The sequence below is a fragment of the Crocodylus siamensis genome, chromosome 4 (genome assembly GCF_052110815.1).
Source record: "Crocodylus siamensis isolate JL-2025a chromosome 4, ASM5211081v1, whole genome shotgun sequence".
Lineage (NCBI taxonomy): Eukaryota > Metazoa > Chordata > Crocodylia > Crocodylidae > Crocodylus > Crocodylus siamensis.
Genome location: NC_143398.1, coordinates 118,925,905 through 118,946,465, shown reverse-complemented (window position 1 = coordinate 118,946,465; position 20,561 = coordinate 118,925,905). Strand labels below are relative to the sequence as shown.

General features: G+C 42.7%; 1 protein-coding gene across 1 annotated transcript in view; it reads right to left on the bottom strand.

The window, feature by feature from the left end:
- The window catches only part of PIK3C2G (phosphatidylinositol-4-phosphate 3-kinase catalytic subunit type 2 gamma), a 367,788-nt gene that overhangs the window by 135,617 nt on the left and 211,610 nt on the right, over positions 1-20,561 (bottom strand). The window contains exons 18-21 of the mRNA XM_090041603.1: positions 14,723-14,903; positions 13,293-13,400; positions 7,374-7,466; positions 4,418-4,547 (exon numbers count right to left, since the gene is read on the bottom strand). Coding sequence (XP_089897729.1) covers positions 4,418-4,547; positions 7,374-7,466; positions 13,293-13,400; positions 14,723-14,903 — 512 coding nt within the window. The remainder of the gene's footprint in view (positions 1-4,417; positions 4,548-7,373; positions 7,467-13,292; positions 13,401-14,722; positions 14,904-20,561) is intronic.

Below are 20,561 nucleotides of genomic sequence, written 5' to 3'. Positions count from 1 at the left end.
TACTTGGAGGGGCAGGATGTGTTCAAATCAGCAGGCCTGGATGAACTTCATCCAAGGGTGCTGATTGGCCAGTGTCATAGCACAGCTGCTGGCACAGCTGTTCAAGTACTCATGGTACTCCAGTCAGATCTCAGAGGACTGGAAAAGGGCCATTGTGGTCCCTATTTTCAAGAAGGGGAGGGAGGAACTGGGAAACTATAGGCCAGTTAGTCTCACCACCTCTACCCTTGGGAAAACTCTGGAAAAAATCATTAAGGACCCCTAATGGGGAAATAATGCTGAAAGGAAATCAGCAAAGACTTTAAGACGGCCTTTGGTACAGTATTTCATTCTGTTTTTGTAAATAAACTGACCAGCTGTGATGTCCATGATTACATGGTCAGATAGGTGACAAACTGGATTAGGGGTCATGCCCAGAGTGGTGGTGGATGGGTTGATATTAACCTGGAAAGATGTGGGTAGTGGAGTCCCACAAGGCTTTTTTTTGGACCAGTGCTATTCAATGTCTTCATCAGTGACTTGGATCAGGGCATAGAGAGCACCCTGTTGAAGTTTGCAGATTATGGGGCAAAGTTAACGCACCAGAGGGTAGGAACAGATCCAGGTAGATCTGGACAGGTTGGAAAAATGGGCAGAACGAAACAGGATGCAGTTCAACAAAGACAAGTGCAAAGTGCTGCACCTGGGGAAAAAGAACCACCAACACACTTATGGGCTTGGGGATGACCTTCTCAGCAGCACAGCAACAGAAAGAAATATTGGAGTCAGAGTTGACTCCAAGATGAACAAGAGTCATCAGTGTGATGAAGTGATCAACAAGGCTAACCACACTTTATCATGTATTAGCAGATGCATGATGAACAGGTCCAGGGAGGTGATGCTTCCCCTCTATGTGGCACTGGTCAGTACTGCATTTAGTTTTGGGTGCTGCACTTCAAAAGGGCTGCGGAGAATCTTGAGAGGGTCCAGAGGAGGGCCATTCGTACAGTTAGAGGCCTGCAGGTAAGGCCCTACAAGGAGAGACTGAGGGACTTAGATCTCTTCAGCCTTCACAAGAGAAGGCTGAGAGGTGATCTTATGGCTGCCTATACATTCATCATGGGAGGGCAGCAGGGAATAGGAGATGCTTTGTTTACTAGGACACCCCCTGGAGTAACTAGGAACAATAGCCACAAATTGATAGAGAGCAGACTTAGGTTGGACATTAGAAAGCACTCGTTCACAGTAAGGGTTGCCAGAATCTGGAATGGTCTTCCAATGGAGGTGGTGCTCTCCCCTACCCTGGGGGTCTTCAAAAAGAGACTGTACAAACACCTAGCTGGGGTCATCTGACCCCAGCACTCTTTTCTGCCCCGGGCAGGGGCTCGGACTCGATGACCTACTGAGGTCCCTTCTGACCCTAACATCTATGAATCTATTTATTTGTGCTAGAATTGCATTGAGTAAAAGATTTGAAAAGTCATTAAAAAAACAGTGCGAGTCTTTTGCTGTCAGTAAATTTCTTCAGCAAGCAACTGGCATCCCTGCTATGAGTTTGCTATAGCAAACCATAATGGAAAGGCATAAAGTCTTCAGATTTACTGCCCTAAGATGCATTAATATCCAAAGTGGTATTTCAAAATCAACATTGGGGGTTGTCTGTAGGGCTGTGTGAAATGGGTGTGTTGCAATTCGGTTTCAGATTTGACTGTTTCGGAGGACAGTGATTTGTTTTGGTGTTTCAGGCCACTGTCCTGTTTTGTTTTGGCTGAATCTGTTTTGGAGATTCAGCTCCACCGAATCTCCTCTGAATCTGTTTTGATTGGGGTGCAAGGGAAGCTTTGCACAGCCCTTCTCAGCTGGGCAGGGCTTGGAGTATGGGGCTGCAGGGCCCCAGTGGGGAGCAGGATGGGGCCATGGGTGGCTTGTCCAGGGGGAAGGGAGGGGGAGAGCCACTGCTCTGTGTAGGCAAGGAGACCCTCGTGTGGATCTCTGATCCCTGACATGGCAGGTCATGGGGCAGGGAAGCAGCACAGAGTGGAGAGCAAGCCTGCTGGTCCCTGCCATGTGACTTGGCTCCACAGGAATCAGATACCACATGGGGTCTCCTTGCCGCTGCTGCCTGCCCTGCACTGCCCCAGTGATGCAGGGCTGCACGGGGCGGGCAGCGGTGGCGAGGAGACCCTGGTGTGGATCTCTGCTCCCTCCAGAGCCAGGTTACATGGTAGGGATTGCTAGGCCCCTGGTCCAATTCCCCAACTCCTTGTTTGATTCCCCAGCCCCTGGTTTGATTCCCTAGCTCTCTGATCATTCTCCCAGCTCTTTCCAGGGGGTATGGGCCCCTGGATCTGCATGCTGGGTTTCAACGGGCTGCCGCTGAAGCCTGGGGCCAGTGGCACCACTGCAGTCACTCGGCACAGGCTGCGCCAAGTGGCTGCTGCTGGCACCAGTCTGCAGTGGCAGCCTGCTGAAACCCTGGGTGCAGGTTGGGGGTCTGTGCCCCTCAGGAGAGTTGGAGTAATGATCAGAGAGCTGGGGAATTGAACTGGGAGCTGGATGTCAGAGCCATCCTTCCCCACCTCTTTCCCCTCCCCCTCTTCTTCGTTTTTGCTTCCCTGCAAGCCCAGCTCTGAAACTCCAAAATTCTCCAAAACATTTCCAAAACATTTCAGAGCCTTCCAAATCATTTCGGAGCTGTTTTGAAGCCTTCTGTTTCAATTTGGATTTGCTGTTTCGAGCACCAAAATTGCCGGAAACACCTCTGAAATGAAATGGCTTCCAAAATTTCACAGAGCCCTAGTTGTCTGGTTCTTTATTAGTCAAGAGCTTCTTTCTGTCAGCACATGGAGCCAAATTTCCAAAACACCTCACTTCCCATTCGAGCAAGTCTGGCAACTAAATAGGGGCTGAACTTGCTGACCCTCTCACTATCAAGCAGTTCCCAAGGCCAGACTTCCAAAAATTCACATTTCAGAACTAAAAGTTGTAAAAGTCTTATTTTATTTCTGTATAACTGCCACGCAGCACTCTCACATTTATATGACCTTGTAGTTTTGGCTTCTAATCAAAATGAAAGCTTTATATTTTCCTATGCTTATATTAAGCTGCACATGCATATTTTGTAAGTTTCATTTCTTATCTGTAAGTGTCATTCCTGCAGAAATGAAACTTATGTAGAAAATCTACCTAGTAACTATTATGTAAAAGAGACTATCCTATCCCTGTATGCTTAGCTTATATCATAGTTAGTGTCACAGAGGCAGTCCAACCAACATCTATAAAAGAGGCAAAGAGGCAGGAAGTAGCAGAGACGACGACTGGACGACCCTTCAGGCTTGATCACCCTGTAGCCAGTCCTCAGCCTCCCCACCTGGGCGTATCCCAGCGAAAACCAAGGCCTCGAAAATCCGACAATCGACAACGATTCACCGTGTTACAGTTTTGTTATCCACCATCCCATTCATGAGCTGCTGACCAGCCCTAGGACTAACTAGTGAGTAGCCGCACCTATCCCGCAAGGGGTGGAAAGCAAGGGCTCACTAGTGAACCCTGTGGGCCAACAGACCCCCTTTGTATCCGGCACACTGTAACTGAAGAAACATCGGAGACTCCACCTCTTAACTGCCTCTCTTCGTAGTTTAGACAGCATAGCTACACTTTCTATACTTATATTTACTGCAACTTCGTTCCAGCTGGTCTCCCCTCTTATTCGTAAGAGAGTGAGGCCAGGTGAGTGAATAAAACAAATTTTTACTTTACCTTATATTTACTCCGTAATAACTTCTACCACTAACACCCTATCTCAATGAGCTGTTGACCAGTTCTGGGACTTAAGGAGTTGGCAGCCGCACCTAGCCCATCGGGTTAGAACGCAAGGGCTTACTCCGGAACTACGTGAACCAACAGACATCTTACAAACTTATTATAGAAAACTAACAACTTACTCTAAGTCGTCTACTTGCGCCAACTCGGCGAACCTCAAAGGCGGTCATAAAGCTACCTCCAATCCCGCCCCAGAAGCCGCGTGCTTGCCCGCTCCCCAAGCGGTGCCGGAATCGCTAGCCCGGCATTCCGCCACAAAAGTTAGTGGAGTACTTTAAAAAGAATCTGGCACCAATTGGAATAAACAGAGGCTTTTTAATTTTTTTTTTGGTGAAAATTCTTGCTTAAGCTGTTAAGTAATATCACTAGCTACAGTTGCTTTTCTTCAGATTAGGGGGCAGTGGAATGAGAGGTCAGGGTTGGGGGGCAAGAAGAAATGAACTTAACACACACAAACCTGAGACTCAATTATGAGAGGTTCTGTGCACCCTTTTTCCTTTAAGAGGACAAAAATTTAAACATGGAAATAAATGTGGAAGGAAGGAGTTCTGTGTATTACTGATTTACATGAAATATGAATAACGTAATAAACAAACCCTTTCTATTCTATACTGACCTTGGCCTTTTCCTGTAGATAAACATCTATAAATGATCATTTGCATATCCAGTCCCTCCTGAATCCAAATCCTGTCCATCACTCGAATAATTTGCAGAACTAGCATGTCTTGACGTAGATCATCTCCCATCTGTGAAAAAAAGAGCAGGAAACAAAATTTCTCCTTAAATCCCAATGACACACCCCTTTCTACCTCAATGTTACTACTATTCTCTGTGTTTTGGGACAATATACTCAAGCTGAAAGTGTTTTGACAGCAACAGAAAATGATATAATTTGTCATTTCACCTACTGCAATCTTTTAGTTGATTACTCACATGTACCTATTTGTGTTTGAAATCTATTTGGGAGAATGGATTTTTATTTATTTAATTTTTAAAATAATCTAATACCAGATCCCTTTTTTTAGAAATAACAATATCTGAACTGATATTAAGTTTCATAACTTGGTATTTGTAACAGTCTAAAAGGGAATCTTATTATGAATGTAAATTTTATCCATGACATGATTCATATGCAGTTTCAAACAGTGATGCAATGCTGACTGCTCTCCCCACAGAGTCAGTTAAATGATAATCTCAGAGAAATCAGGTTTTAATTGTAGCCACAAGAAGTAATGAAGAGATTATTTTTCACCATAGCTGGGTAAATGGCCTGTGAAAATAAAAGCCCTGCTTTTCCCCTCCCCCCCTATATCTAAAGTACATCTGAGTTTTACTGCTATTTTTTAGCTTTCATCTAAAAAGTCTTTCATAAATTCCTATCTTTTAGTTACATTAAGCTGCTTTGGTCTTTTATTATGTTCCTTTTATAGAAGTATTGCAATTTACAGACATTTACTGCCATTAAATGAGTACATGAGGGGACATAAATTTCCCTTTATTGTTTTCAAATCCATTTCTCTTTCATTTAGAGCTAATCTAGATTCCAGTTAATTCTGCTTAGTATTCAAACCTGAAGAGAAGTCTCTCTGTGTTTGCTCACCACACACACATAGTGTATAATCTAGAACAAGATCAATAGTTACTATTTTATCAAAGTATTACCTTTTAACAAATAATGAATTGTATTCTGGGACACACTATGATTTCCTCTACATGGAAGTCCCTGGATGACAACAGGTAAGAAACTCCATTACACATTTGCAGTGGAGGTAGACATAGCATGCATGCCCTCGTCTGAGCTTTCTGGGGCTGCCACTAACCTTGGGGTATGTGTTGGATGAAGCGAGGTGATACCTGACATTTTAACCTACTGGTCTGAGACGGAAGTATAGTGTGGTACACAGCTTTCCTACATGTGTATTTAAGTAAGATAGTTGTTCTTCCTTCAGCATGCTTGAAGATTTTTTGTGTTCCTATGCCATGGCCAATTGTAAAACTTCATGAAAGGCCAATTATATCTCAACAGTAGAAAAAGACATAGCATAACTGTGGACAGGTCAATTGGAGTAGCAGCCCAGCATGGACACTTAGGTGGTGGTGTCACCGTAGCTGCACCATTTGCAGCTGCCCTGTTATGCCACTGACAAGAAATTTAAACTGTGTAGACTTCAGCTTTCTGCACATAGCACTATAACATTTCTTAGAGCTACCACCATTTTTAAAGATAGCAGCAATTTTGTGCTGTTCAGCTTGCATGGTACAGACAACCACACTGTGCAGTCTCATGGATGCTTCAGTTTTGTCATTTTCCTTAATCTAAAATAGAAATAATTTGAGATTAAATGTGTATTTTTTTGTTTGCATGTATAGAAGCATGAGCAGTTTCATTCCAAAACCCTGAAGATAGCAATGGGCTTGTATCACACAGGTCACTTCTTTTGCCATTCTATCTTGATCTCATGCAACCCTGACAGAGAAAAATCAATCCTAAATACTTTAGGGCAGAACCCATTCTATCTATTAGGATTTAGGAGCATAAATGCAATTCTATTCTACCCTATTCATATCCCTGAAACACTGTCAATCCAAACAGTAGGTGTGTAGTTCTCTTCCTCATTGCTTTTTCTTGACTTAGGCTTAAGGGTAAGATGACAGCATGATACAAATGCAGATGCATTAAGAGACTTTCAGGGAATTGTGTAGGGTAGAATAGGATCACTACTAGGCACTGTTAGGCACCTGCTTTGTGGAACAGGATGAAGGCAGACCTAGAAAGCTTTGGCCCTGTGGGGTGGGGTACTGGTTGTGGCTAGGCCAGTGGCCAGCCTGGCAGCAGACAGCATTCTTGTGCCCTCTCTAAGTTAGCACTCCAGTCCTAGTTACACTATGGGAATAGGATCTGGATATTAGTGCCAAAAGCAGCCTCTAACACAATAGTATTTTGGTTCACTAGGGATATTGTACTACAAACAGTATGCTGTAGATAGCCATATCATGAAGCCCTGAGCAATCCTTTCTCTAGACCAGTGATTTTCAAATTAAAAAGGTAAGTGTAGGCTTATGCTTGTCCCTGCCTGGATGATCCCACATCCCCACTGCCAGGCCCCTCTGCGAGGAAACAAGTACTCTCATCTACAATGTAGTTTTTGAAATTGGAAGCCACCCAATTCAGAAAAGTTATGAAGGGGTGCCTTGAGTCCAGTAATGTGTGCCTCAAGTCCCAAAACCACAGCTCTAGACTGTTTTTTTACCTCAAGAGGGAAAATAACTTGTGTTGCCCTTTGTCACTTATCCTGGCTCACTGTACAAAGTATAAAAAATGCAGTTTTCCCAGCAATTATTTGATTCTTTACTAGTCAAGAATTTGGATGTGTCAATGTATTTCCTAAAAATATCATATAAAGTCTAACATCAAACAGCATCTTGAAAACTGAGAAGCTCACCTAAACCAAACATTTCAAACACTAAATCTGAAATATTTTCCTTCAATGAGGCTTAAAGCAATATTATTTCAATGAGTTTTAAAGAAAAAGAAGAAGAAAAAAGAATTGGGGTTATTAGTAAGAACCTACCTTAAAAATCACATTGATATTTCTACTTGCTGTATCTGCATTGATGAAGGAGATTTTCAACGGAAAAGCATTGGATGTGAAATATGAACTGGTCTTCAGAAAAAAAACAAACAGTATGTTATGGTATAAGGCAGGAGAACAGCTCACCCTGGAAATCATGGTCTCTTGATAAAATATTTATCAGCATTACAGGTAACAAAAATAAACAGCCCTTGATATTAGCGACTATTAAACTCACTGAGAAAAGTAAGAGCCTCTCCTTTCCTTGGTGCTTTACCATCTCTGCAATAACATTGAGACTTATAAAAGTCTGAAATGATCAGGTACCTCTAACTATAATTTTCATTCTTTCTGAGAATCAGCTTTGGCTGGCATTGCTAAGACCAAAGTGATACCTGACAGACCAAATCAGAATCTGCAAGCACTTGCTAATTCTACAATCTATTTCATCAGTGTCTGGCCCGCAATTCATTTGGAGGCACTACTCATTAAATTTGGATACAGAAAATTCTGATAATTGTAATCTACATGATCAGGAACCTATTTGGAGGGAGTCTAAAGTCTGACCACCTGGGTGGGTTCCCACATGCATGTGGTACCACAAACTGTACACAGGAAATGTGAAAATGTGCAAGAGGTGGTAAAATTTGCTACCAAGAAATCCTGGTAGCAGGAAAAAAAAAAACCTTCTGGGGAAAAAGCAGCACAGATCATATGTTAGTAGCGTGCACTGGAAAAAACGGAGGCTGGCTGGCCATCCAGAGCAATGCTCTTGTTGCCAGCCAGGCTCTGTGATTCCGGATCTGTGCCCCTGCTGCACCAGGACACCAAGTAATACTGCTGGGGCCAGCACAGGTGCTGACCCCAGCCTCCCCTACCCAGGACGATTTGCTACATGTCGAAGTGCATGTGTAGGGGTCTGCGATGTGGCACAAAGCAGAGGAACAAATTTGTGCTGTTATTTGTGCCTCTACAAGCATATGCCCCTGCACATGGGGACCCACCTCCTGTGTCCTACTGCACCTTCTAGCCAAAGATCTCTAAGGGCCTTAAAAACCCACTAATGAACTAAAGTTTGAAAAATCATTGCAAATTAGGTTGGTATTATCATCACCCTTATTAGGAAAGAAAAGCTGAGACAGAGACAAATTAATGGCTTGCTTTTCAGAAATAATGAGCATTATACAGCTGCTATTGAAGCCAGCACAGGGTATTGTTGCACTGATGGAAAATTTGAGGAAAACTACTTTCAAATAAAAACATGTATTGCTTTTCATGCCAGAAGTTCAAAATATGTTACAAACATTACTTAAGTTTCACCATACCCATGTGAAGGTGTGATGAACAGATATTATACTGATGTTACTGCAGAATACATTTAAGTAAAGATGGTAAAATGCTCATTCTACAGAAGTAAATAAGACTTTGGCCAGAATGACTGAATAGTTTTTCCTAAGGTTCCTGCAGGATAATGCATCAGTGGCCAAGGGATTCCTAAGCTTAACCATTTAGAGAGCCCTGAAATGAATTACATTTAGGTTTTTAGAAGCACTGAGAAATGCATTTAAAAATGTTAGTTCACATAATATAACTGGCACCAGTCTAAAGGCTGCAGATAATATGATAGATGATGATAAAATAAGATGTATAATGATATTAAAAAAATGGAAAAATACATATCAAGATTTCTTATCTCTCAAGCTAATTTATAAACAGCATAACTGGACCTGCTCACCAGACATCATTTTCAAAAAATGTCTGGAAGCAGAAGGCTTCAAAATTTTCCTTTAACTATCCAAAATTAGCCCAACCCTGTAGGGTGCCAGAAGTCCTCAGTTCTCACTGAGATCAGGGTTAAACAGCAATTAGAATGAGAACCACAGGTAAAAGGTGTTGAAGGGAATCAGTGTGTCACATGATCAGGGCCACTGTGCTTACTAAGCCAGAAAGCTCAATTAAATGCAAACTGCAGTGATGATAGAGCTGTAACTTTAAAAAAAAAATCACACTTGCACATAGCATATTTTCCTTACTCCTTGGTGCCTATTTCCCACAACCACACTGATGCAGCTCATTACTGGTGTGGAACTGTGTGTAAAAAAATTTCTAAACCATAAGTGATGATGCTGGCACTGTAGTCAATGATATCAAACATATGAAGTAAAACACAAAATTTCCTCTGTTTACCAGACATTTTTAAAAAGGGATGATTCACATCAATACATACAGGTGACTCAAATATTTTTCATGCCAACAAGGTTTAATTTTGTTTCCTTCAACCTGATCAAGGTCAATGTAAAACATTTTGCTCCTTTAGGGTATATACAGGCATTTATCTGTAATGCTACAAAGTGTATCAGCACTTTGTAGCACTACACAAATGTAATGCTAATGGAGTGTATAGGTGAACTCCAAGGTGAGATCTCCAGCCAGAGGGCAATAGAGGGTTGCTTCTCTAGGTCCCCTGTGCCTAGGTGAGATTAATCATTGCTGGAGAAGGTGGTAGGCCGTCACTGAACAACTCTGCCCAGCAAGCCCATGTGGCCAGCAGAGCTGCAGTATGGGTTGCACAGAGCTGTGGGTGCCCAAGCTCCACATATCAGTGCATGAGACCCACTCCTGCCCAGTTTTACCAATCAGCTGAGGAGCAGAAGAGGGAGCTTTGCTGCCTGCAGTGGCTGTGGAGTCAGCAAGGTCCCAGAAGGGCTCTTGGACTACCCACCACTGGGTGGGCTATCAGGGAACTATCTGCTCTTCCTCCATGTAGGAATGGAGAAGGGAGAGAAGAGGACTTTGGGATGCTGGGGGTCCTGGAGACCCCCATCGCACTATGTATAACTCTATATATGTTACATGTAATGCTACAAAACTGCAGAAGCTCTATCTTGCAGCACTTCCAAGGTTTTTTTGTGCAACAAACAGCTTAAATGCCTGTACACTCACCGTCTGAAGCATAACAAGGATATATTCCGTATTACAGAATTACATGTATTACCTGTCCATACATTGGTTTGTGGTACCCAGGTTCTACTTAAGGGTGGCATTCTTGAAGAGGTAGATACACCCTTCCCCTCAAATGATGATTTAACAGAATTTGGCTCAGAAGCAGGTTAGTTACATGGTACCAACCACAACCAAAAGAAAATACCCAGCCATGCTAGAAGGACAGTGGGGGGAAGGCTGCCTGTATGTCTATATGCTAGTTTGCCTAACAGTTTGCTAGGACTGTGCGAAATAGCGCCATTTTGTTTCAACTTCCACTATGTTGTTTTGACAGGACAGTGTTGTTTCATTTCAAAAACACTGTTCTGTTTTGTTTTGTCAAAACTTTCTCTGTTTCGATGCTGTTTTGATGTTTTGCCCATAGATTATAATGGGGAAGCACAAAACTGCCTATAACTTTGTCATTTCTTGCCTGATTCAGATGAAACTTGCAAGGATGTTAGCTCCTTCTGTGGCTATATGTTTGCTACGTTTCAAGGAGATCGGTGCAGGCATTTATGGAAAACTGCACCTCAAAGGTTTGAAAGCAAAACTTGTGTTACATGTGCATGTTAAGGCACAGCAGGGTGAAAACTGCAGGCATGGTAATCCATGCTGATGCCACAAAGTCTGCCAGGTTTCAAGGAGATAGCTGCAGGGGTTTCTGGGAAACTACACCTCAAGCTGCTGACAAGCAAAACTCATGTCACGTGTGTGTGTAAAGACACAGCATGGTGAAAACTGCAGGCATGGCTAGCCCCTGCTGAGGCCATAAAGCTTGCCAGGTTTCAAGGAGATAGGTGCAGGAGCTTCTGGTAAATTGCTTCTCAGGCTGCTGACAAGCAAAACTCGTGACATGGGTGACACTGTGCCTGTGTTAAAGCACATCCTCACTGGTGCTGGGGCCCATATTCAACATGGTAGTGTGCCCCAATAAGGCCGCCTCTTCCTCCCCTGCAGCCTTGGCCCGGTCCATGACTTTAAATGACAAGTTGATAAAATAACTTATTGAGAACTAGCACAGTAGCACCAGGAGCATCTCAGGCAGCTAAATTGTGACAGCTTCTTCTCCATGTGTGTTTTAAGGTACATCCTCACTGGTGCTGGGGCCTCTACATGACTTGGTAGTATGCCCCAATGAGGTCTCTTCCTCCCCTACAGCCTCAGTGCAGTCTACCACTTTAAATGATAACAGGTAAAATATTAACATTTTATTATTCCTACAGCAGGACAGTAGCATCAGCAGCGTCTCAGGCAGCTAAACCGTAACAGAGCCTTTCTTCTCCTGCAGGACCTTTTTCTCCAGCAGCTGTCAGAGAACTCTTCCTGCCAGCACCAGCACTGGGGCTTAGATGTGCCCAGGGCCCTGCGTCCTTCTGGTCAGGTACCAGGGGTGTTGGTCTAAGGACATGGCACTGACCGACAAGGTCCTTTCCTTTAGGTCAATCTAATCTGGTATCTTTTAGCAGACCAACTGAATAGTTAGAGAAATATATCTTAGCAAGTTTTCGGGTTGAAAAAACCTTCATCAGGCTGAGGAAGCACCTGCAGAGAGAGAGAGAGAGAGAGAGAGAGAGACAGAGTGTGTGCGTGCGTGCGTGTGTGCGCGTGTGTGTGCGGATGTGTGCGTGCATGTGTGTGCGCGCACGCGCTGTTCCTGGATGGAAGGAATAGTAAAGAAGCCAGAGGCTGGCATGCAATGCAGGCACAAAGCCAGTCAGTGAAAATGGAAATTGAGGCATCAGGGGTGAGGGACAGGCTGGGATGGGGGGTGGAAGGGGAATGTACCAGGTAAAAGTGCAGAGGTACCTGGAGTGTCAGATTTCTGGCAGGTTGTAATGTATCAGAATTCCACTGTCTATATTGAGTCCATGACTTTCTTTACCTTGGAGGCTGATGAAGTGCAATTCGTAGGTTCGTCTGTGAAAAGTGGTTTATAAATTCAAACAAGCACTGAACCTCACTAACCTCATCACCAGAAGCCAACTTCCTACAGCCCAAAACACACTTAATGGATCCAGGCCATGCCATGACAAGATGCACAAAGCCTGCCAACAATATCTCCAGTATGGCGATATCTTCACAATACAATACGTATTGACACCAAGTCTCCAATCTCTCAGGCCCAATCCTCAAAGGGAATTTACAAACCACGTTTCACAGAATTTCATAGTGTCTTGTGTTTATAAAAATATATAAATGTATCTGTGTTCCTGTATAAATTCTATACTGTAATATGCTGCAAGATATAAATGTATAGAAATAAAAACATATGTATCTGCCTTCCTATATAAATTATATAACATAATATCCAATATAATTATGAAATTGAAAAGAATAAATTAGTGAATATAATAATAAATAAAAGGGTCTAGAAGAAAGCAAAAGGTATTTTGGAATCCCATTTGCTAGCCTAGCAAGCAGGAAATCGAATCAATGGTAGTAGTAGCCTTTGTTGTCTTAACGCTCCTGAGCTGCTAGAAGATAGCTCAATAACTGTCAGACCCCAAGGCAGAAAACAGGCCAGTTCAAACAATGCTGCCTTTTATGCAGTTTTCCCATCCCTCCCCCAGAGCACTGGGATCCGAATGGACCTCAGGGAAGGATCCCAGTCACTGGCCAGCTACACAGTCAATATCAGAGAAGTCCTTCTCCCCTCTACCCCCTCCCTCTCCTTACTTTCTGTTTCCCTGCAGGCAAGCCCAGCTTGAGCTTTGAAACATTTTGAAACTTTTAAAACATTTTGACTGCCTTTGTTTCGTTTGAAGGCTGTTTTGAAGCCCTTTGTTTTGCTTTGAATTTGCTGTTTCGAGCTCCAAGCGAGTCAAAACAGTGTCAAAAAGAAACTACTGGTGACATTCTGTGCAGCTCTACAGTTTGCTCCTTACTATTCATCACACCCAAAACAAAATGATTCACCAAGTAAGCTAGACTTACATCTGAGTCTATGCCTTGTACAACCAGTGCAGGATTCAAGGGAAGCCGGCAAACATTTACCTCCTGGAAGAATTGTTTAAGTCTGTTGATTTCCATCTTTAGCACCTCCTGTGAGATATTAATCATTATGACAAGTTGAAACAACATAACAGCAGTTTCTTAAACTGTTGACTGTCTTGCTGTATTTTAATAAAACTGCAAAATGTCTGATCTTGGTAATAGTAGTGCAGCTTTATAATAACTAAAGGTGTCATACCACTGTATAGTAATTAAGATGCTTGTGCTCTGCATCTGTGCCCTTGCTGCTTTACATGCTCCACAGTGCCCACGTTCTCATGGTTCAGATATGAAACTCTCATCAGGGGCTCTTAAGTCTTGCACCTTGGGCTGTTTTGTCTCGTGTTATCTTTTCCCCCTCTGATCAAGCATGCAAACAAAGCTGATTTTTGGTTTATTGTCTCAGCATTGCTACCTCTCCCTTTTATCTATGGCTGCATATTGTAAAAGGTCTGGGGTTTGGGGGATTACACTGAACATGGCTCTCATAGCCTCTAAATTTGTCTCTGAGGTAGCAGCATATAATATAGCAAACTGCTGTCTCTCTACTTCAAAGTTTGTTTTGCTGCTCTCACTATTGCTTAAGTTTTCTGCCTTCTTTTAAAATCCTTCCGTCCTTTTTAAAGGCAAAACAGAGTTCAGACTCTTCTGTCATCCTGAAGTGATAGGTCTTATCTTTATTTGGCTTTCAGGTCTTCCTAGTTGAGTTACTAACTTTTAAAGAAACCTTGCACTTTAGAGACTTGAGGTCTCCTTGCTACAGGTAAATTCACTTCAGGCAAATATATTTTGGGAAGGGGAGTTGGCTTTGAGCTTTACTTTAATTAAAAGAATGATGGGCTTTGTAATCGTCACCCTTGGTCACTGTTAGATGTGTGTTTTGAGAAACTATGGGTATAGCGATTCAACTTGACTCAGGGGCTACTGTTTTTGAAACTCTGCTCATTAGAAATTGGTTTACTGGCAGTTGTAGCCATTATGGTTTTTATGACTGCTTCTGTAGATATGCAACACAATTCTGTGAATCTTGGTGGCCATTATATTAAGTGAATGGGTTATTGCAACTATTTAATTGCCAGGGCAAACTGAAAGATGGTAATGACCATCATACAGGTGACTAAATCAGCCTTGCATTTAATACACCTACTAACTGCAGCTCTTGACTCAGCATCTCTCCTCACTCCATTCCTTACATACACACACACACACACGCAGGCTTTTACAGAGACTAGCACAAAATATGAGAAGTTTTGATGCAGAATCTCAAGCTAGGTTATATAACAAAGAGCACTTTCAGAAGATGTGTCCTTTCAGCAAAATTAAAAGTGAATTGAAGAAAACTTAGAGGGGAGGGGTGAGTTGTCTTAGCAAACCTGTCTTCTTGGATTGGTGGCAGCCTTTACTTTTTCAGCAATGCCTTCCAGAATTTTGATAAGTTTCCTCTCCTTAGAAAACTCATCATTCAGGGTTTTGCCAGCACAGAATTGGAGAGCAGCCAACAGCTTCTGATACCAGCCTTTGAAATGAGCTTCATTCTGTGCATCCTTTAACAGCCTAAAGGGAGGAAAGAAAAAAAATCTGTGTACCTAAAACTGATATTTTTATACCACCTCTAGCAGGAACAATAAATACATTCCAAACTAATCTGTATTTGGTGGCTCTGGGCAGTTTAACAGCAGAGAATGAAAAAAAAATGTTGTTTATTTGCAGAACTACTCAAGCATCATCTGATAACTAATGAGATTCCAAGTGTGTAGAATCAATAGGAATCTGCCATTTCTTACTGTCATCCATAGTACAGTTCCTAAGTTTCTCCTTATTTTTGCAAGGGAGGAATATATTTTCTACTTTGTCCAGTACACATAAACATATATTCACTTTTATCCCTGACTTCTGCAGAAAATTTACATATGCATAAACACACCATACATCCAGTGGTGGCATCTGAAATCTACCTTGGTCTTTCCATCTCCAGATGCCTCCTTTTCCATAAGCAGCCATGGACTGCTTCTAGCTACCTTGCACAACCCTTCCTCCCAGACATATCCCAAACTTGGATTCCATCCCTCCCTCTACAATATTCCTGGTTGATCCTAGACTAGCTTCCCCTTCCTGACATGGTCACTTAAGGTCATCTACATTAAATTTACCCATTTACCTAAGGGTTAAAGGCAAAAACATGCTCACAAATACACTGACATATTGTACTTGCTATCAAACAAAAGATTTTAACTGCATAAGTATAAGAATGTAGAAGGTTGGAGAATCTCTGGGCACCTTCATTCTTTGCACTGGTTATGTTACAGAAAAGGTACTACAGACAAAACAGTTCTGTCTTTTGTGTTACAATCTATGCTCAAACTTAACTGAAGAATAAAGTTAGAGCAGATGGACTCTGCATATTTTTTCACTGAACTTTTTTTCTTTTTTGGTCTCTTTGTTGTCTCTCTTTTTGAAGAAACTTGCCTCACTGGTGCACCTTTTGCCAAGTAACCAAACCACCACTTCAATGAAGAATATCTTCACCTGCTGGTTTCTGACGCACCTTTCCAATAGCATAAACAATCTGGACTTTTGCTGCAATCTCTGAAAGTCTATACAGTGTTTCTGGCAAGTGCCTAGGCACAAAAGAGAGAAGATCTGAGAAGTCTTCATCCTCACTTCTCACAGGAATCTAAAATGACACTTAGCATAGCCTAGTAAAAGCATACAATTGCATTTTTGTCTGGGAGAAAATTTGAATGTCAGTACACTGTCATGTGGAATGTGCTCAAAGATACACATGATTTTTGTGTCAAAGCTTCAATAGAAAGGACGAGGACAAAAAACTTTTCATGCAGAAAGGGCCGGTGTTATGAGGGTTGCCATGTTTCAAACAGAATGCTTAATGCCTAGTTTCTGCTACACAGTACTTCCAGCAAAACTTGGAGTGCATCAATAGTCAGAATTCCATGATGGCAGAACACCTCCCTTTTCTGCCTGCAAAGTCATATCACCTCTCCAAAGCAAAATAATTCTTGTTGTCATCCAGGAGTTGGCAGAGGGCTGGTGTAGACATTTCTGCACCTTCTGCTATCTTTAGCAACTTGTTCATCAGCTGGTGCCTTTCCAGGGCTAACTTCATGCTTTGCTGGCATGGACTGACCATGGTGCAAGGACACGTACATGACCTAGAGGCTTAGCAGTGGCAAGTGTCATCTATTGCCAGAACAAGATAAGTAAAGACAAAGCCATGAACTCCAGAATGTGTCTTCACATGGATACATTAAGAATTAGGGACAAGGAAAATCATTGTCTCTTTTGACCTGTGGGTTCACTGTAGCCCAGTGTAGGCAGAATTAAGTTTGATGGCAGCTTTGTTGCAAACCCTCCCCCCCAAAAAAACCCCAAAACACTTTTTGCACACAGTGCTTCTGGGATTAAGCAAGGTAGTTTTTATTGCACTTAGAAACCCCCTTTTAATTTCTAGCCTAAAAGTATTGGTGGACAATTTATACACATTTATCCTTGCACCAACATTATGCTTCAGCTTAGACAGCAATTCTGCCTCTCCTGTGTTTAATCCCCTAATGCATCCACTGAGAGGAGATATGATTACTTTGCTTTATTTATTTTTTTCTTGCTAGGCTTAATAAACTTCTAATTTCTGTTGTAATTATTTTGCACTTGCTGAGTGCTATAGGTGGCCATGTTCGCATGTGCTTAGTGTTTGTGTGGCAGGTGCTGGGTGGATGGGAGGCTCTGGGGCTGCAGCGTGGAAGCAGCATGCGGCTGGAATTTTCCGCGTGGGGGTCTCTCAAGGGGAAGTCCAGGGCTTGTCAATAATGTGACGGTCACCGCCCCGGGCCAATGAGAAAGCGCCGCATGTAATTAGACCGCCCCGCATCACAGAGAGTATAAAAATCATCGCGCTGTGAACTTTGGGGTCTTTGTGCGCCTGACGGAACGAAACGTACCCCACGACGACTGACATGGAGCGACCTTCGGCCTGATCAGCCGGAGGGAAGGACGCCAGACCCGCCTGATCCCGGCGACCCCTCCCCGCTTCCACACGAGTGTGAGTGGGTGCTCCCTGGTGCACCCAGTATAGTGATTTTGTTTGTTTAGTAATAAAATCAAGCCTGACCCTGTAAATCGAGTGTGATCTGCATAAGCCCGGCCATTATAAAAGATCCTGCTCACAATTTCCTTCATGAGACATGCTTTTCTGGTCATCCCATTCTCCCCAGTTCTTATTGATCCCTAAATATATGACCACTTTACTTGTTTATTAGTTTCCATTCCAGATCCACTAATTCAGTCCTCAAAGTTAAAGTCCCCACCCCTCCCCCTGAAAACGAGAAGCAGCCTGGGGTGAAAATTTTGATTCAAGTGCCTGGGACCACACAGGAAGGGATTCTGTGTCAGGAGCAGAGATCAAATCCAATTCTCTAGCACCACATTCCAGTGTGTTAAACCTGGGGTGATCTTCCCTCTTCCTGCCATCCCGTCTCATTCATTTTGCAATTAGGGCTGTGCAAAATGGCACCATTTTGTTTCAAAGTCCATTTTGCCGGGATAGTGTTTTGTTTTGAGTTTCATTTTGGTTTGAAGTGTTTCATTTTGATGAAACTGTTTCGCTGTTTTGACATTGTTTCAACATTTCTCTCATAGGTTATAATGAGGAATCATGAAACTGCCTATAACTTTGTCATCTCTTGCTTGATTGATATGAAATAGCAGAGAGGGTAGCCTGTGCTGAGGCCACAAAACCTGTCAAGTTTCAAGGAGATAGGTGCAGGGGTTTCTGGGAAACTGCACCTCAAGCCACTGACAAACAAAACTCATGACACGTGGGACTGTGCGTCTGTTAAGGCATACCTTCACTATTGCTGGGGCCTCTACATGACAGTCTAGCGTGCCTCAATGAGGGCTCCTCCTCCCTTACAGCCTCAGTCTGGTCCACCACTTTAAATAACAACAGGTAAGTAAGCAGCACAGTAACACTAGCATCTCAGGAAGCCAAACTGTGACAGAGCCTTTCTTTCTTCTACTGCAGGAGCTTCTTCTCCAGCAGCTGCCAGAGCACTCTCCCTGCCAGCTTCAGCCCTGGGGCTTAGATGTGCCCAGGGCCATGCATCCTTCCACTCAGCTGACCAGGGACAGGTGCTAGGGGTGCTGGTCTAAGGACATGGCATTAGCAAATAAGGTTCTTTTGGTCAATCTGATATATTTTAGCAGACCAACTGAATAGTTACAGAAATACATCTTAGCATGTTTTTGGGTTGAAAAAACCTTCGTCAGGCTGAAGAAGCACCTGTGGTTGGTGTTTGTGCTCTTCCTGGATGGAAGGAATAGTAAAGACACCAGATGCTGGCATGCAATGCAGGCAAGAAAGCCAGTCAGAGAAAATGGAAATGGAGGCATCAGGGGGTGAGGGACAGACTGGGATGGGGGGGTAGAAGGAGGAATGTGCCAGGTAAAAGTGGGGAGGTACCTGGGGAGTCAGATTTCTGGCAGGTTGTAGTGTGTCAGAATTCCAATGTGTATATTGAGTCCATGACTTTCTGTACCTTAGAGGTTGATGAAGTGCAGTTCATAAGCTTGCCTGTGAAAGGTGGTTTATAAATTCAAACAAGCACTGAACCACGCTAACCTCATCACCAGAAGCCAAATTCCTACAGCCCAAGATGCATTGAATGGATCCAGGCTATGCCATGTTAAGACATGTAAAACCTGCCAACAATATCTCCAGTATGGAGATATCTTCACAATACAATACATATCTCGATGAGGGCACCAAGTGCCCTGATGGAAAAATGTAGAAGACACCAAGCAACAATTGCGCCCCAGAATGAGCACACATTGAAAATCTATCAAAGACAAAAACACCCAACTGTGTGTCTCCAGTCTCTTAGGCTCCATCCTTAAAGAGAATTTACAAACCACTTTTCACAGATGAGCCTATGAACTGCACTTTGTATTTAAAGGAATCAATTAGTATAACAACAAAATTAAAGGGTATAGAAAGCAAAAGGTATTGATGAATCCCATTTGCTAAGCTAGCAAGTAGGAAATGAATGGTAGCCTTTGCTGTCTGATGCTGCTGAGCTGCTGGAAGACAGCTCAGTAACTGACCCCAAGGCAGAAAGCAGCTCAGTTCAAACAATGTTGCCTTTTATGCTGTTTTTCTACCCCTCCCCCAGAGTACTGCAATTGGAAGGGACCGCAGGGAAGGATCACAGTCACTGGCCAGCTACACAGTCGATATCAGAGCAGTCCTCCACCCCTTTCCCCACCCTCTCCTGACTTTCTGTGTCTGTGCAAGGAAGCCCAGATTCAGCTTTGAAACTAAAAATGTTTCAGACCTTTCAAAACCTTTTGACTGCCCTTATTTTGTTTCAAGGTTTTTTTGAAGCCCTTTGTTTCATTTCAATTTCACTGCTTCAAGCTGGAAACAAGTCAAAATGAAACAGCCGGTGACATTTTGCACATCCCTAGTCACAATCATCTATGTTTGCAACATCTAAGGCAGTTCCCATGGAATAGTCTGAGAGCGACTAAACCACTGTAATCTACACGTTCAGTGGGTGTGTCAGAAAACTATAAATTATGCTGGTTCAAATCTTTTATTTTAATTTATTCTTGGTTTCTTGGAGCACAATTCAGAAACCAAGTATAAATGTGTTGAAGTTTAATTCAGCTGACTCACATTCTTGCAGTATGTATTTAAAGAAACCATGGAGGCTACCTATTCCTGCGTGAGATATATTGGAGTTTGAGCAAGCTTTGTTCCTTTCAAATGCACACAAAGTCCTCTGATACCTTTTTCTTTAATAAAACAAGAAGGTTTTCAAATATCTTCTTTAGCAAGCAGACTAGCAAAACCAACTTTGTCTCTATTTTAAACAAAAACATTTCTTGTCAAAGTCATAACAATTGAGTTGATACATTTTTAGCTCATCCTTGCAGGCAAGTAGTCACAAAACGGGAGCTTTAATAAATCTTAGCATCAACACAGATAGATGGATATTTCCTTTTAATCTAAGAAAGGCCAGATTCAAGATATTCATACATTAAGTGTAAACATAAGGATAGGAGAAGGAAGAGAGGGTCTCAACCTTGCTTCTCTAGCTTAAGGAAGTTGGAGTGGTCATCAGAAACATGTCTTTCACTTCTTCAAAAGCTTTAGGATAGCAGTGAAGAAAAGCTCTGCCCCACCCCCCACCCCAG